This window comes from Alosa pseudoharengus, unplaced genomic scaffold (assembly GCF_046254945.1).
Source record: "Alosa pseudoharengus isolate Yale_2024_CS ecotype anadromous, Long Island Sound unplaced genomic scaffold, YU_APseudo_1.1 YU_APseudo_1.1_scf_1, whole genome shotgun sequence".
NCBI classification, from domain to species: Eukaryota; Metazoa; Chordata; class Actinopteri; order Clupeiformes; family Clupeidae; genus Alosa; species Alosa pseudoharengus.
The window spans coordinates 5222925-5241707 of record NW_027468564.1 but is presented as its reverse complement, the minus strand read 5'-3'; the positions used below and the strand labels follow the sequence as shown (position 1 = coordinate 5241707).

The 18783-nt window shown below is 40.3% G+C and overlaps 1 protein-coding gene across 1 annotated transcript in view; it reads right to left on the bottom strand.

The window, feature by feature from the left end:
- LOC143135698 (NLR family CARD domain-containing protein 3-like) overlaps positions 1 to 18783 on the bottom strand; it is a 219438-nt gene that overhangs the window by 14430 nt on the left and 186225 nt on the right. Inside the window, exons 2-4 of the mRNA XM_076296147.1 lie at positions 16585 to 16698; positions 15799 to 16109; positions 11780 to 13622 (exon numbers count right to left, since the gene is read on the bottom strand). Coding sequence (XP_076152262.1) covers positions 11780 to 13622; positions 15799 to 16109; positions 16585 to 16652 — 2222 coding nt within the window. The 5' untranslated portion in view covers positions 16653 to 16698. The remainder of the gene's footprint in view (positions 1 to 11779; positions 13623 to 15798; positions 16110 to 16584; positions 16699 to 18783) is intronic.

Sequence of the window (18783 nt, the reverse complement as noted above, 5' to 3'; positions counted from 1 at the left end):
ATACATTTTACAAACTGAAATCGCATTTTCCTTATAGGCCTACAGGCGTCAATGAGAGAACACTTACATGATTTTGGTTTCGATTTTCTAATTGGAGTAAGTCTTTGTGACAACACGTCATGATACACATAGGCGTGCATACATAGACCCTAGGTGGTGCTACAGCACTAGGAAGTTTGCCCTTTATCAACGAAAATGCCCTTTTGAAACTTTTTTATTATTATTAATATTATTAAGATTTTACTGAGGTCGGTTTTGAAATGATCTTTTGAAAACCTGAGTCATTAAAAACGACTAAAACAATGCCCCGAAATGAGCCACCTCCTTGCGCACGCATACCCGACCTATCTCTCTTCCTTTGTCACGTGAACTCGCGCGGTCGCGAGTCTTCAGATAGCAGGCATGGTCGCTGACAGGCTGCTTCTCCCGTGCCCCATCAGCCAGGTAACATACAGATCAAGCAAAATCTTACAGTTTGCCCTCTAAGCCCAACATGTAATAATTTTGTTGTGCAGTAAAATGTCTCATTAAGCACCAAACAAGCATTTTTGCCGACTGGTCACCTGATAAACTAGTTAGATGAAGCTAGATAAAGTTTTACGCTGTAGCCCAAATCAATGACAGATAACGTGACGACACATACAAATAATTTTGGTAGATTTTGCAAATGTATGTGTTAAGAAGAACGTTTTCTGTTGTATATGTTTTGTTAGGCAACAATTCATTTGTGACAGAAGAAACGGGAAGTTCCCCATTACCCATCTGCATTCATGTAATGTCAGTCAGTAGCCCACTATAACTCCTCGTACTGTTTGGTCTCTTTATTGTCTTACAGATCAAGTAAAATCGTACAGTTTGCCCTCGTTACATGTGAAAACATTAAAAATAATTTTATTAACAGCCTGCAGGCCAGGGTAATCTAATATTACTGCATTAACATCAACTCTCATGGAATTATGGGAACACTCAATGCGCCTCTTCAACCCTCTGCTGAAACTGCAAGCGTAGATTGCTTGCTTATATCTCGCACTTCGCAGAAACAAAACTTAATGTAGCCTAACTTATTTAACCGCGCAGAAACCAAATAAAATCATTCATATGCATACAATCCCCAATATGCGTGAATTAGGCCATTAGAAGAAGGCCATCTTACGAGCCCATCGTCAACGATGTTCCCAATATTTAATGCTCTGGCGCTCGTATTTTCAATGGACAGGATAGCTAACCCACTGAGCCTCTCCTGCCCCATGCTGCTCCTTAGGTAGGTCTTAATAAGTTTGAGTTTGGAAAATATCGCTCAGCTGTTGCCACAGTCACAGGCAATGTCAGAAACAACATGAGAGCAGTACACACTTCCCCGAATGTGGATGTTACACTGTCATAATCTACCACCAGTATTTTGGCAAGTTGAAAAATAGATGACTTCTGTGAAATCTCTGCTTTAAAGCAAGACCTGAATGAGAGGAGTTGTGTTGGGAATGTCGGTGCAATGTCCCTGCTATAATGGTCTGACAAACGTCTTGCCTTTTCAAGCAGTTCATCATCACCTGCGAGTTGAAGGGTCATAGGACGTAAAGACTCAAACACATGACAAGTTTCCCCCATACTTGCAAATTTTTGGGAGAGCTGACTGATTATGATGTCCAGAGTTGCATCGGTTAAGAGCTCATCTTCCGATAGTTCGTCAAAGTGACGCTTCACTCTCTCTAAAAAAAAAAAAAAAAAGGAGACAGGGCGAGGGTAGCGACGGGCCCCGGGAGGTCACGGGCCCTGGTGCGACTGCACTTGCTGCACCTACTATAGTTACGCCACTGAATGGATCCTATGTAGTCGTGTGTTTTTTATTTGAAATTGTAATCTGTAACTACTAAACTACTTCGGTGCCTCAGGCCCTTTGCATAAACAATTGAAGTCACCCTTAATGTGTATTGCATGTATCAGAGCTAATTCATCCTGGGCCACAGTATGGGGCCCGCGTAGCGCTCTCGCACCTGGGCCCACCATTGGGTTGTTACGCCACTGCCTCTAAGCCCAACGTGTAATCATTTTATTGTGCAGTAAAATGTCTCATACAGCATCAAACAACTAAGCATTTTTAGCCGACTGGTCACCTGATAAAGTTTTACGCTGTAGCCCAAGTCAATGACAGATAACGTGAGGACGACCACATAGGCTACAAATAATTTCGGTAGAGTTTGCAATTGCAAATCTATGTGTTAAGACAAACGTTTTCTGTTGTATAGGTTTTGTTAGGCAACATAAATTAACGCATTTTGGTCTATTTATTGTCTTAATTGTATATTGATTTACTAATTGCAGGACAAGTCAAATTTCATTCAACATGTGTGTGTGATTTTTTTTTTATAATTAAGTATTTCACGTGAGCTAAAAAGTGCCCCCTCCCCCCCTCCTGAGCACCTGCCCCCCAAAATGTCTGTGCACGCCACTGATGATACATTTGATAATGTTTGATCATTGTTTTGGTATGAAGCATCTTTTACGTAGCCTAATGAATGCGCTCTAGAAAGTGAAAGTAGCCTAACCTAGGCCTATAGGCCTATGCGCTCTGTGTCTGAGCTGTCTGTGCACGTCCGCAATTGATTACGTTCCTCAAATGGAGAACACATCAATCTCATGGTATTGTTTGCCCTAAAATGCATGAAACATGCAAATTCAAAATCCCGCCGGTAGCCACGATACGTCTCCGTTTCATATTTGCCTAGGCTACTAGGCTACAAGAAATTAATTGAACGAACTCAACTGACAACAGGTAAATCTACTGATTCGGTCATTGAGACTCTATGAATACAGTACAACAAACTTTCTGTCTTTTTGAAGTTTATTCTTGTATTCTGGGGTACAGTAGCCTAATTGCCTAATGTCTTGACAATAGTTTTTTCTTACCGGCTTGCTGTTTAAACTGACTGCGCCGCTCTGAACTTTGCCAGGTTTATGACATAAACCTACATCTCGGCTGTGGCATTGTCTAAACTCATCGTGTGGGAAATCAGATTATCTGTCAATATTGGGCTTTGAAAATAAGGGATGTCCTATTTGCTCAGTAGCCTACATTTTGTAACATTTATATAGAAACCAAGGGGAAGTTAAATTAGAAATTAGAATCGTTGGAAATTGAAAACATACAAAAAAAAAAGATTCGGGGCTTTTGAAAAAAGATTCGGGGCTTGAGCCCCCGAAGCCACCCCCTAGCTCCGCCAATGTCTGAAATCACACACACACACACAACCATGCCACAGCTGTGACGGAACACACACACCACGTATCTGGTGTGAATGAGGCGTTAGTGCATATGTTACCTTATGTGTAGCACAAGTGTAATACAATCTAATTATACATAGGCCTATATTGTATGGTTGTAAAATTCAGTTAAATTCTTGTAAAGTTTTAATTTATATATTCATACAGTGTTTCCCCTAGATTTCTCCAGTAGCGGTGCTGTTAAATTCTAAACCAAGCACCATCTGCTAATAAATTTAAACATAAACACAAAAAAACAAGACTTTCTGTGAAATCCCTGTCTGCACCTTTAACGTTAGTCTACTATTGTTTGACATCAAACCTGAAGAGGAACCTGTTTTTATTTATTTATTTATTTATTTATTTTTTGTCTTATTAGGCTACTGATCATGTGATTTTTTTTTTATTTCATTACAAATGAAATAAAGAAATGAACTAAGTTAAGCATGGATAAGTTATGCTCTGATATATCTAGTTATAAACATAATACAATTTCAACTGTATTTTGGCCAATAAAGTGATAATATCATGGTAATATTGTCATAGAGCAGTCCGTCTTTGAAAATAAATAGCCTTCCTTTAGGGACATAATTGTTTTTTTAAAAAACAATGTTTATATTAAATAATGTCATCATGTTACATTACATTACATTACATTACATTTGGCTGACGCATTTTTAGCCAAAGCGACTAACAACATGGTAAACAGTTTAAGTTTTAGAGCAATTCTCAACAATATTAGGACAATTTAAAAAACATTAGAGTACAGTAAGAATAAGTGCATCAGTGAGTGCTGTTTTTAACAGTTACGTGTCAGTTTAAGACGGCTGGTGAGTGCTAGGATCAGCAAGACTTGTTGTAAGTGTTGCTATGAGAGGAGATGTTCTCTAAAGAGCTGGGTCTTCAGGAGTTTTTTGAAAATGGAGAGGGATGTCCCTGCCCTTGTAGGAACTGGCAGTGTGTTCCACCAGCGAGGAACAACAGATGAGAAAAGTTTGGATTGGCCTGAGCGTACCGGAGGTAGAGCTAGACGTCGTTCGTCTGAGGAGCGCAGCGGTCTGGAGGTAGCGTATGTCTGTATGAAGGCATTCAAGTAGGTGGGAGCAGAACCGGAGACTACATCATGTAGATGACTTTATTTCATTTAGATGACTTTCATTTCCCAAATTCATAGGGTTCTATTGTAGTCATAGGACATAATTCAACTGTAGTGAGACTGCGTAGTCACAGAGCCCTCCCCTTCAGAAAGTGTGCAAATCCATACCGTACACACAGAGAGACAGGTAACCCTATTGTAATCCTATGGTACCATTCATTTGAATAGACACAAAAAGGCCCATATTTGCATGTTGTTGCCATATGGCCTAAATTCTGAATTTTGACCACCCACAGGTAGCGGACAGGTGGTGGTGGTCACAGAGGTACCTCTCGGTAGAAATAGGAAGTACTAACAATATATCCTCAACATGCGACCTAACAATTTTTTTTATATCAAAACTAAAATCCCCTTTTTCACACATAAATAGTAAAATATAGGTTAAAATATAGTTAGGGTGCTCTAACTTTGTTTAGAATAAGACGATATTGTGATTATGTGGTTTAGCATCCCTTGCGTGACAGTTCTCTATGTTTTTCTCATGTGTTTTAGGCTACTCAAACGCGGCAGCAGCCTTTTTTTGCAGGTTGGTCTCGCTGTTCTTTAGATCTTACACTAGAGCCTTTCGCTTTTGAGCCCTGCTCTCATATCTTCTTTCTGACATTTTCTAAAGGAGTCTAAACGAACTGTAGCCTAGGCCTATGAATGACGCATATTTTTAAAACCTAATTTGACCGTGAACTCCGCATATTCACCCAATCAGCGCCTTGCTACTTTAAATATTAATTTTGGGCCAATGACGTTTAAGTTTTATTCTCTCATGTGAATTTGAATGAATTATTTATTTTTTTATGGCCAATGGGGGCCCCCCTGGCTGTCTGGAACACGTGGGGCCCCTAAGCTGCAGCCATATCTAGCCTATGCATTGATCCATGCCTGCACACACACACACACACACACACACACACACACACACACACACACACACACACACGTGGGGCCCCTAGGCTGCAGCCATATCTAGCTTATGCATTGATCCATGCCTGCACACACACACGCACACACACACACACACACACACACACACACACACACACACGTGGGGCCCCTAGGCTGCAGCCATATCTAGCTTATGCATTGATCCATGCCTGCACACACACACGCACACACACACACACACACACACACACACACACACACACACACACACACACACACACGTGGGGCCCCTAGGCTGCAGCCATGTCTATGTAACCGATGCCAGCTAGCTTAGCTGTGCTTGTGGAACGTTGGTAAACCTCACTCCCCGACGCCTCAAGAGTGCTGCTGGCATGCGAGCCAGTAGCCTGGGCTATTGGCTCAATTGTTAGCGCGCTCGCCTCCCGATCCGAGGTGCTGCTGTTCGCGGGTTCGAGTCCGGGAGTGTGCAGGGCTGAATCGCGCATGTTCAACACAACGCAGGTTACATCTAGCCTATGCATTGATCCGCGCCTGTGTAAGGGATACCTATGTGATCTCTGCAACAGTGGTAGGCTACTGAAAACGGTTTGATATTCTGTTCATTTATAGTCCTACAGTAGCTGGACATGTAGCCGACAGAAAACACATAGGCTACTTTTGAATTGGTGTGCTATGCGAGCATAACTCGAATGCTACACTTCAGTGTTTGCCTTGAAACAATTCCGGCATAATTGCTTTGAACGTTTCAGTCTCTCGTCCCCCATTCCTGCTTTATGTCCCGGTCAGCCAGAAAGGACGAATGAAACAAAATGCTTGTGAACGGGTGAACGGGTTTTGTTCAGAGCTGGAAAATGCAATTGTGTTTGACAGAGGGCAAATTGCTAGTGACAAAATATTAGCTTTCAGTGTGGCACGATGTCTTTGTAAATTAGCCTATGTTTAATTAAAACGTGGTTAATTCTTCCTGCTTCTCCCTACAACCAGACAGTGTTGCAAATTGTGTGTTTCCGTCACTCTGTCTCTTTCGTTGCTGTGATTGTTTTTTGGCCCCTCCTATTGCGTCCGAGGCATTTTGATCGGCGTCCGTTTGGGAACGCCCTTTGGAAATGGGCTGTAAACGAACCTTCCCCAGACCCACTCTCAGTTACGACTGAGAAGGGTCTGGTTTCAACCGGGCTAGTGGAAAAGTAAACAATCAATTCAGTATAAACTTGAATTGGGTAGTTTCACAATAAGGGTGCACCTGACATTTTTCACACACAGGCCTGTGTACCCCAAAATATGTCATAATGTTGAAATATGATATGTTATTATTAATGGCTAGTCTTAGGAGTCTTGTGCTACACTGTAAAGTTAGTTAGGGTGCTCTAAGCGATGTTACACTACCCTGGAAGTCCAGAGTCCTCGCGAGCATTGTCACAATTTAAATTGTCTATGCAAGAGACTCTGGCAATGAGTAATGATACACATTACTTTTACCACTTGCATCCTGAGGAACTAATCACATCGGTGTATCTGATATAGGTGGGCCAAAGGTGAGCTAAACAGATGACAACAGCGCTGCAACGAATCAGTCAGTAAACATTGGTCGCAGTGTTATCCAATTGCGTCGATGTCCGGAATCAGTCAGTAAACACTGGTTGTAGTGTTTTCCAATTGCGTGCAGAGAGATTTTCAAATGTATGCTTGGTGCTGCCCCTCGAGTTGGGCCAGTTTCATTATTCGTGACCCTTAGTCTTTCTGGATTTTCCAGGCTAATGTTACACCTTTAAACCTTTGAAAAGCATGCAAATCGATTGCCATGAAATTACAGACTAATCTGGAATACTGTCTTGTGTTTAATAAAAAAAACAGTATGCTTTACTTGTAATTACCTAGTTAGGTGAAATAGGAATTCTCAGTAGTGTAAGTGCACTACACTAAGTAAGCATTTATTTACACAACTTGCAATTACTATTTCAGATTAGTCAGTAATTTGAAGGCTCAATTTCATCAGTTTGCATGCTTTTTAAAAGTAAGTAAGGTTAACCAACTAACTTCACAGTGTAGCACAAACTTCAGCAATTCAAGTAGTTTACTTGATTTAAATTGACTTTTCCACCTCAACATTAAATTACACTCATTTTAGGCAAGTAATCTCAACAAAACACAAAAACTGTGTTATACTTACTAAACATTTGAAGTAATGATAGCTGTGAGGTTTTAGAGTGTGGCATAGATCATTCACACACACACACACACAAATCTGAACTGTTTCACTAAGATGTAGTACAATATGTAATATGGCTAAATTGTAGGGGTGCAATGAACAATATATAATGGCCTAGCATCGGCATCAGCCAATATTTGCCTTGTTGACTGGTATCGGCTTATCTATGGCAATACAATGGCAGTGTCTTATATAGTTCTTACAATTTTCATATAGTTCAATTACTCTTTTTATAATGAATATTTCTAATTTCCCTGTCATTGTAGTGTATCACTAACTACAAAAATGAAGTAGGTTAGGTAAAATGCACTTCCAGTATAGTGAGAATTGGCAAAACCAGTTATAATTTTTATGTTGAGGCAGTGGGGGTGTTGTCGGCAGCTGCTGAAAGTAACAAATAAAGTAACTTGTAATCTAACTTAGTTACTTTTAAAATCAAGTAATCAGTAAAGTAACTAAGTTACTTTTTAAAGGAGTAATCAGTAATCAGATTACTTTTTCAAGGTAACTGTGGCAACACTGATCACTAACTATACAAATTAAGTAAACAAACAAACACAAATAAATATCAGTAAATGCATTGCCTTACACCAACCTTAATGTCTGCAGTTTGCAGTGGGGACTAAACAGTCCCATAGAGAGAAGCTGAACTCCAGAATCTCTCAGGTCATTGTGACTTAGGTCCAGCTCTATCAGGGAGTTTGGTGACTGTAGAACAGTAGCCACAATTTTCCAGGAGTTCTCTGAGAGTTTGCATTCCGCAAGTCTTCAAAACAACATAAGAAAAGATAAAACATTACAGAGATAGATAAATGGTCCTTTTTTATAATGAATATCTTTAATTTACCTGTCACTGTAGTGTATCGCTAACTATAAAAATTAAGTAAACAAACAAATACAAATAAATATCAGTAAATGCATTGCCTTACACCAACCTTAATGTCTGCAGTTTGCAGTGGGGACTAAACAGTCCCATAGAGAGAAGCTGAACTCCAGAATCTCTCAGGTCATTGTGACTTAGGTCCAGCTCTATCAGGGAGTTTGGTGACTGTAGAACAGTAGCCACAATTTTCCAGGAGTTCTCTGAGAGTTTGCATTCCGCAAGTCTTCAAAACAACATAAGAAAAGATAAAACATTACAGAGATAGATAAATGGTCCTTTTTTATAATGAATATTTTTAATTTACCTGTCACTGTAGTGTATCGCTAACTATAAAAATTAAGTAAACAAACAAATACAAATAAATATCAGTAAATGCATTGCCTTACACCAACCTTAATGTCTGCAGTTTGCAGTGGGGACTAAACAGTCCCATAGAGAGAAGCTGAACTCCAGAATCTCTCAGGTCATTGTGACTTAGGTCCAGCTCTATCAGGGAGTTTGGTGACTGTAGAACAGTAGCCACAATTTTCCAGGAGTTCTCTGAGAGTTTGCATTCTGCAAGTCTTCAAAACAACATAAGAAAAGATAAAACATTACAGAGATAGATAAATGGTCCTTTTTTATAATGAATATTTTTAATTTACCTGTCACTGTAGTGTATCGCTAACTATAAAAATTAAGCAAACAAATAAACACAAATAAATATCAGTAAATGCATTGCCTTACACCAACCTTAATGTCTGCAGTTTGCAGTGGGGACTAAACAGTCCCATAGAGAGAAGCTGAACTCCAGAATCTCTCAGGTCATTGTGACTTAGGTCCAGCTCTATCAGGGAGTTTGGTGACTGTAGAACAGTAGCCACAATTTTCCAGGAGTTCTCTGAGAGTTTGCATTCTGCAAGTCTTCAAAACAACATAAGAAAAGATAAAACATTACAGAGATAGATAAATGGTCCTTTTTTATAATGAATATTTTTAATTTACCTGTCACTGTAGTGTATCGCTAACTATAAAAATTAAGTAAACAAACAAACACAAATACATATCAGTAAATGCATTGCCTTACACCAACCTTAATGTCTGCAGTTTGCAGTGGGGACTAAACAGTCCCATAGAGAGAAGCTGAACTCCAGAATCTCTCAGGTCATTGTGACTTAGGTCCAGCTCTATCAGGGAGTTTGGTGACTGTAGAACAGTAGCCACAATTTTCCAGGAGTTCTCTGAGAGTTTGCATTCCGCAAGTCTTCAAAACAACATAAGAAAAGATAAAACATTACAGAGATAGATAAATGGTCCTTTTTTATAATGAATATTTTTAATTTACCTGTCACTGTAGTGTATCGCTAACTATAAAAATTAAGTAAACAAACAAATACAAATAAATATCAGTAAATGCATTGCCTTACACCAACCTTAATGTCTGCAGTTTGCAGTGGGGACTAAACAGTCCCATAGAGAGAAGCTGAACTCCAGAATCTCTCAGGTCATTGTGACTTAGGTCCAGCTCTATCAGGGAGTTTGGTGACTGTAGAACAGTAGTCACAATTTTCCAGGAGTTCTCTGAGAGTTTGCATTCAGCAAGCCTGCATAACAACATGAGAAAAGATACAATATTACAGAGATGGATAAATGGAAGGGATACTGTTTAAACAGAGGCCCATTAAATCAACATACTCAAGAGATAGTATTCCCCTATAATGACAGTATGCTACACCGATCATTCACATACACACTATCCCTACACACACACATACACACTATGCTGCCCTCGTACTGTGTTATTAGCAGGTAGAACTAGACCGCTAGATAACATCTGATTGGAATAAAAGTGTCCTTGTAAACACTGTGTGTTAGTCAGAAGCTTTCCAATAAATAAAAAAGAGTTGACTTCTTGAGTTTACTGACATTTACAACAATGCTTCTTCTAACACATCATTATTTACATGATACAACTGTACAAGAATACAGAAAAAGATACATATGCATTTCACATAACATTACATATGCAATACAACACAATTAGCTAATTCTGCTAACGACACAGCTTCAACACAAAAGGATTGCTAGTAATTAGCCTTCGGAATACCAGAGCCCATCTTCGGAGAGCCTGTTCAATCCCTATTAAGCCCCATTGTACCGAATTTGGTTGCAGTTTCACCAGAGTTCCACTGGGGGTGATCATGGGCGAGTGCAAAATGAATGGAGGTCTATGGAGCTAGACGGCTAAATTTGTCAGGTGAAAACCTGATTGTCGTTGACAAATCACAGATTGTATTGTAATTTCTGCAAGTTCAATATGGATTATAGGACAAAAGTTAAACTAATGAATATTTGAATATCCTTTCCTTGATTTCTTACAGGTTGGGTCATCGTTGCCCATAACACGTTAGCGTTCTGCTTATGAATGATGTCATTGACATTTTTGAAAGGCTTTATAAGCGACTTTAAAAAATATAATATTCAGCAGTATATATTTTCTTTGCCTCCCCTTTCGAATGCAACATTCAGATTACTAGACAAAAATGTAAATCCCGAGTAAAGAGGATTTTGAGGGGTATAGCTCCATAGACATCCATTCATTCTGCACTCGCCCGCAATCGCCCCCACATGGAACCAGAGGAAGGAAGTTTCCCGAGAGTGAAAGTTCTTATTAGACATTCTCTGGAAATACCAACGAGAGCTAGCATAACTTAGCTAACTATAGTATGCACAAAACACATAGCCATGGTACTACAAATTCAAAGATATCTCATGACAAATATTGACTGACACAAATGTCAGACAATTTACAGACCAATAATGTGGGCAGCCGGGGAGCAGCCGTGGCCTACTGATTAGCACTTCGGACCTGTAACCGGAGGGTTGCCGGTTTGAACCCTGACCAGTAGGCACGGCTGAAGTGCCCTTGAGCAAGGCACCCAACCCCTCACTGCTCCCCGAGCGCCCCTGTTGATGCAGGCAGCTCACTGTGCCGGGAGTAGTGTGTGCTTCACCTCACTGTGTGTTCACTGTGTGCTGAGTGTGTTTCACTAATTCACGGATTGGGATAAATGCAGAGACCAAATTTCCCTCACGGGATCAAAAGAGTATATATACTTATACTTATATATACTATACTTCAAATTACCAGCTTGAGATGGTACGATAAGCAAAACCAGTTAATTACCATCGTAAGCTGGGTAAGCTAGATAAACTCTTGCGAAAACATACCTTCAGCTGGTCAACCATCATAGGGTGGATAGGATAACCTTTACTTTTGAATTGAGGTATCTTAATGTTTTGTACTGTCGGGCTACATCAGCAGTTGGCAGCAGTGACTGCAACATTATATTTAGTCGCTATAGTTAACACAGTCTCTCCATCAGAAACTCACCATGCCTTTCTGCAGCACCTCACAGCTGGGAGCAGTCTCCTGCGTCCCTCATCTGATGTGTTGTATTTCTTCAGGTCAAACTCATCCAGCACCTCCTCAGACATCAGAAGTATGTGGGCCAGTGCTGAACAGTGGGCAGGAGACAACTCATGTTTGATGTTCTTTGGAGATGACAAGTATGTCTGAATTTCTTTGTGCATGGAATCATCATTCATTTCAAGCAAGCAGTGGAAAAGATTGATGCATCGTTCAGGAGAGAGACCTTCCCTGTTGAGCTCCTTCATGTACTGACATGTTTCCTTTATACTATCAGAGCTGTTGTGTGTTTTGCTCAGTAGACCTTGAAGATGTCTGTGATTGCTCTTCACAGAAATACCCACGAGGAAGCGAAGGAAGAGATCCAGGTGTCCGTTCTGGCTCTCCAAAGCCTTATCAACTGCACTCTTAAGTAAAACATGTAAATTGTCTTTTAGTCCTAGTACTGATTGAAGAGAAGATAAATTTAATGGATTGAGTTCATCTCTACGCTCATCACTGATGAGGGATTTCAATGCCTCAAGGTTCTTAGCTAAATATGAGTGAAACACAAACACAGCTGCCAGAAACTCCTGGACACTCAGATGCACAAAGCAGTAGACCTTCTTCTGGTGGAACAAAGATTCTGTCTTGAAGATCTCAGTGCACATGCCAGAGTACACCGAGGCTTCACTGACATCAATGCCAGACTCTCTCAGGTCTTCCTCGTAAAACATGAGGTTGCCATTCTCTAGATTCTTGAAAGCCAGTTCTGCCAGCTTCAGTAGTATTTTTTTCTGTGATCCCAAGAGCCTCTTCTTATCTTTTTCTTGTCCTTCTTGATATTTCTGGTCCTTTCGAGATGTCTGGATCAGCAAGAATTGTATGAACATCTCAGTCAGTGTTTTGGGAATGTCTTTGATGTTTTTCTTTTCCAGCATCTGTTGAAGTACAGTGGCTGCAATCCAACAGAAGACTGGAATGTGGCACATGATGTGGAGACTCCTGGATTTCTGAATGTGTGAGATGATTCTGTTGGCCTGACTCTCATCACTGATTCTCTTCCTGAAGTATTCTTCCTTCTGTGGGTCATTGAATCCTCGTACTTCTGTCACCTGGTCAATGTACTGAGCAGGAATCTGACTGGCTGCTGCTGGTCGTGAGGTTATCCAGATGAGTGCAGAGGGAAGCAGAGTTCCCTGAATGAGGCTCGTCATCAGAACATCCACTGATGATGTTTGTTTCACATCAGACAAATTACTGTTCTGTTCAAGATCCAGAGTCAACCGACTCTCATCCAAACCATCAAAGATGAACACAACCTGACAGTCTTTGTATCCTTCACCATCATTCAGCTCCTTCAGCTCAGGGTGGAAGTCCAGCAGGAGCTTATGAAGACTGTACTGATCCCCCCTGGCTAAATTCAGCTCACGGAAAGGAAGGGGAAACATAAAATCTACATCCTGATTTGCTACCCCATCTGTCCAATCAAGAATGAACTTTTGCACTGAGACTGTTTTTCCAATGCCAGCAACACCTTTGGTCATCACAGTTCTGATGTGCTTCTCCTGTCCAGCTAAGGGCTTGAAGATGTCATTGCAGTTGATTGGTGTGTCTTCTGTGTTTTGAGATCTGGATGCTGACTCTACCTGCCAAACCTCATGTTCCTTATTCACCCCTTCACTCTCTCCCCCTGTGATGTAGAGCTCTGTGTAGATCTTATTGAGGAGTATCTCAGCTCCTGGTTTGATGATGCCTTCAGATATGTTCTCAAACCTCCTCTTCAGACTGGCTTTGTGATTCTCTAGAACTCTCCTCAGGTCCTCATCTGTTTACAAATGACAAGTCAATAAAGACAGTTAGGTCCGGTTGAACTATTTATTCATTTCTGATTGGATGAGACGCATTCCATGAGTTATCATGAGAGGCGATATTTCAGGACATCCTCAGTCGGGCACTTTAGTTACACATTACAGTTAGTAATGTCACCTATTTTGCATTGAAATGTCTGGGTACGAACATTCCAAGGGAGAGAGCAGCGATTTCATAATATTACATTTCAGTGAGAAAATGGAGGGTGAATGTTCAATTTAATAAGAGTCCTAAAAGTACCCAATACACCAACAGGTATTCCAACTTGATACATCAACATGTTTTATCTATTTGTGTCTGTCTTGGAAAATATATTTTAAAAAATACTGAAACTATTCATGAGTATTAAGTCACTCTAATAGGACTGTAAATAATTATAAATAATTTGAAATAAATGTAATTATTCTGTTTATTAACATTAATTCTCAGAAAAACAGATACAGAGCCCTATTTTTGCACTGGCAGAAAACTCATTATATTCTTTTAACTCGTTATAAGTTTATTTTCGCATTTTGCACATTCTCTTTTTTAAACAATGCACCAAGGGGTGTGGAAATTAACAACGTAAGGAGTGGTCTAGCGCGTTGTCTAAAAATCGCTATCTTACACTACCTAAAACGCATTACGCCACTGACCAAGAGAAACCTGATCAGAAGTCCATGGCGAGTTATTCATATTGTTAAGGCCCTGCTGGTCATTCCCAGTATTACACCTTTTCTAATGCCTGTTGGCCCTCTGCCCCTGTTGTCTGTGCTGCCTTGTTACCAATCTGCAGATCATGGAGTGTGCCCATTGGTGCTGGGAGTAATGGGTGGCCCTATAAAGGAGCTGCCTTGTTACTAATCTGCAGATCATGGAGTGTGCCCATTGGTGCTGGGACTAATGGGTGGCCCTATAAAGGAGCTGCCTTGTTACTAATCTGCAGATCATGGAGTGTGCCCATTGGTGCTGGGACTAATGGGTGGCCCTATAAAGGAGACCTCATGGGTAATGGACGCTCTCTGCTCTCGCTCTGACGCTCTGGTTCCTGGTTCCTGGTCACTCCGTGGCTGCTCCGCTGGGGAGAGCCTCAGCCCGTCGCTCCTCACACCGACGTTGCGTTTTACACTTTTGTTTGATCACCCCTAGACATACTTTGCATTACACTATCCTTTTTCATACACTATACTGACTTTATCTTTTTAATGTTAAAATAAAACTTATTATTATTGAACATTTCGCTGCAGTGTGGTCTCCCAGTTAATGTCTACTTTGAGTGGTTGAGAATATGTTATTTTAAAAGCGCATTATCTACAGTGATATGGGCAGGTGCACAAGGCACCATCCTATATCATCCATGAACGTGCACCAGCGCACATCCATGCAAAACATTGCAAATTACACCATTACAATGGGAAACATAATTAGAATAAAAATATTACGAAATACATCTCACAATGAGTAGTTATTCACCATCATTTGCAAATTGGTAATGACGGAGAGGCAAATATGAAGCACAGCTGAAGACGCCCTGTCACAAGATGTAAACAACTCTTCTGCAGGATAAACGTTTTTTTTATTCAGTCATTCGAACATTATTGGGGTAAGTGTTGTTTTTTCCAGGCTATGTTTTCAATTGTAACCCATTGTCAGTCAATAGTGAAAGTAATTAACTGTGTATAACTGTTTTAACGTTGACTGACACCACGGTGAAGTTAGTTTGACTTTGCCAATGAGATCAGTTAATAGACGAGTGCAAATGTGTGTAGGCTATACTATGCTAGGTTTTAGTAAAGCATGGTTTTAGTGGAATAACTGTTCATACGGTCTCGCAAGCAGATTTCTTCGAATTCTTCCGCTGACTATTAAAATGCAGATGCATTCTTTGAAGTTGCGCTGTTAAAGGGAATGACGGATGTCATTTTCATCTATTTAAATGATGTTACACCCAAAACACACCCATAACTGTTAAAGAAACCTAGGAAAGCCTTGTTGCGCCATCCGCCCGACGTTTGATAACGAAAACACTCCCAATGTGGACAGGACACCCCACTAAATTTAAATCAGCTTTTCCCCAGTGACCATGCGTTTTAGACTGTCAAGATATGGCCCACAATCACTAAAATGTCTAAAAAGCCAAAATGTCTACTCACCTAGTTCCCTCTTTCTGCCTGGTGTATGTTCAGTGTGCTGGTGTCTTCTGCTGTTGATCAGGCCTGTGTGTTCATCCTGTGTGCTCATATCTGTGTGTTCATCCAGAGGAGGCTGTAGATGAGGTTGGGTTCTGCATGTCTTTCCACACTGGGGACAAGCTTGGTCTCCTGGTAGTCCAGGCTGCTCCCAGTAGCTGCTGATGCACTGCCTGCAGAAACTGTGTCCACAAGTGGTGATGACTGGGTCCCTCAGTAGCTGCTCACACACTCCACACCTGGACTGATCCTCAGTCAGATCAGTACTGAGCTCACTGCAGAGACATGGAATAAGACAATAAAATGAATGTCCTTTCTCTCTCTCTCTCTCTCTCTCTCTCTCTCTCTCTCTTTCTCTCTCTCTCTCTGTCTGCAGAACAAAACAATGAGGATGTGCCCAGGGCTAAAATTGCCAGAGACAGTGCAAGAAATATCTGTCAAAAGAGGGGCAAATGTACTGTGTTTTTTTGAAAGAATGTTCCCTGTAGAGTGTGTAGTTTATGCATTGCATTCTGGGAGCAACAGTCACAAATTTGGAGCAGAAAATTAACGAACACATTTTAATTTGCTATGGACAAATCCCTTTAATCATAGAATAGAAAACTGTAGAAACAAAGTGTACACACACAGACAACCATCTATTTGTATGCATGTGTCTATGGTCTGTTCCATAGCGTTGTAGCAATTGTGTTTCAGTTATGTGTGTGTGTGCGTATCTCCTTGCATGACTTAATATCTGTCTAAACTCACTTTAGTCCTGATGGGACTTGTTCACTGCTGAATTGAAGAGGTTCAGGCATGGACTTATCACTCTTCATGGACACACCGCTGGGCACTGGAGATGGAGGTCTATGTGTCTCTGGTCTGCAAACAAAAAGAGACACAAGATATGAACTCAACACAAATTACTTAATGTCATATACACCCCCTCTTACACGCACACACATTAATGCTTCACTCACACACAGAAGTCACATTACCAGCGTTTAGGGAATGGTCTCTGCTGTATGCATGTTTATATGGTCTGTTCCATGGAGGTAACTGTGTTCCAGCTATTTATGTTTTCCATGTGTGTGTATGAGAGAGAGTATGTCTAAACTCACTTTAATCCTGATGGGACCGGTCCACTGCTGAAGTCAAGAGGTTCAGGCATGGACCCATAACTCTTATAGTGACATGTGTAAAAAAGATATGCAAAATCTGGTCTTATGTGTTGTGCTTGGTCAGTATAATATGAATTTTCAAAAATCGCTTTTTTTATTTTGTTCGCCAAATAATTTCATTAGAACTGTAATTGGATACTGTTATTTGATTGACTCAATCAAAACAACACAACTTGACTGATATTACCTGAAATACACTAAAATACATGACTTTTTAATGTTTTTAAAATGGAGATATATCATTTTGGAACCAAACACGGCATCATGTAATCTAAATTATTCTCTAATCCTACTTGAACAATATTTCTGAAAATCTTTATCAGGAAAACCTGTTTTGTCAAATGTGTTTCTTACATTAGTACATTATTACATTAGTATGCAATGATATTTGTGACAAAATTAAATAAATAAATTAAATATTAAATAAATAAATATAAGATTAAATAAATTAAATATGGAATAAATAAATAAAATATTAAATAAATACATAAAAAGTTAAATAAATCAATAAAATGTGAAGTAAGTAAATAAAAGATTAAATGTAAAAACATATATTGATATTGACATTCCATATGCACGGTCTTGCAATGCGCCATGAAATAAGTAAATACGTTAGTCCCCCATCAAAGCGGGACGGGCGGTTTTTATGATGATCAGAATAAAGTTACTCATTGACAGAAGCTAAAAGCTAGTGCTAACAGCGAGAACCTAGGCGCTTTCATTCAGAAAGATTGTGTTGCTACTCTTGGCTGAAAGATGTCAGGACGTAAAAGCTAGTGCTGTCGAAAATCCTTGTCAGCTGCTGAGTTATATCCTCATATTAAGAACTAAAAAGTCTCTGGAAAGTTGTGGATAGTGGGCTTAAAATGTATCAGCAAGCTGGCACTAAACACTCACATAGTAAGAGTTCATGGCATCCCAAGGTTTATCGTTTATGCAGTGGCGTAACATAGCTGTGCTGGTGGTGGCTATCCGACAAAATATTCTTTGGTCACCGCTAGTCACAGATTTACGGCTCCCATCGACTCCCATTCATCCCAAAAGCGAAATTTCCTAATTGTGCTTTAACTAACGCCGGTAAATTTTGAAAGCAACCATTTCACTTTGATAATAAACTATATTATTGTACAATATATATACAGCAAGAATAGCATAAATCCACTGTAGCGATTGTAGCCAGTGGGACTTTAGGACCCAGCAGCGAGTAGCAAGGCTGAGGTGTCCATAGGGGCGGGTTCTTGTGTTTTCAGTCAGCTGCTTAGCCAGGGAAACGGAGCGGAGTGGAACCGCGGTAAGTTTGAATTGTTTGGCACGCTGTTGTACTAGGCCAGCATTAGCTGCCTCATCATGGGTTATGGCACTTATAAGTCTGTTCGTTTTTGTAGATTACAGATGAGTGTTGGTGGCCAGTGTGCTGACGTTCCGTATGTTGAAGGGTTTGTGTGCAGTCACCAGTAATTGAATCACGGAAGTGTCTCTGGGTTTAACGCCGGTAGGTATGCTTCCCTTAAAGAGTGTGGTTTTGGTGTGAGCCTTGAGATATGCAGTGTTTTTTTATATATGCAGATTTTTATTATGATCTATGTTGTAGAATGGGCGTGTAACTAGAACGAATCTCGATATCCGCTGGGAACTCTCTCTCGCTCTCACGGCCAGGTGCGTATAACCAACAAAGCACTGAGACGGTCCCCCTGCTCTGCGCGCTGAGAATATTAATATCCAATGTTTTTCAACAGACTGTGCTGGTGTTACAGGGTGTTTGTATACTGTAATTGCTGCCGTGTGC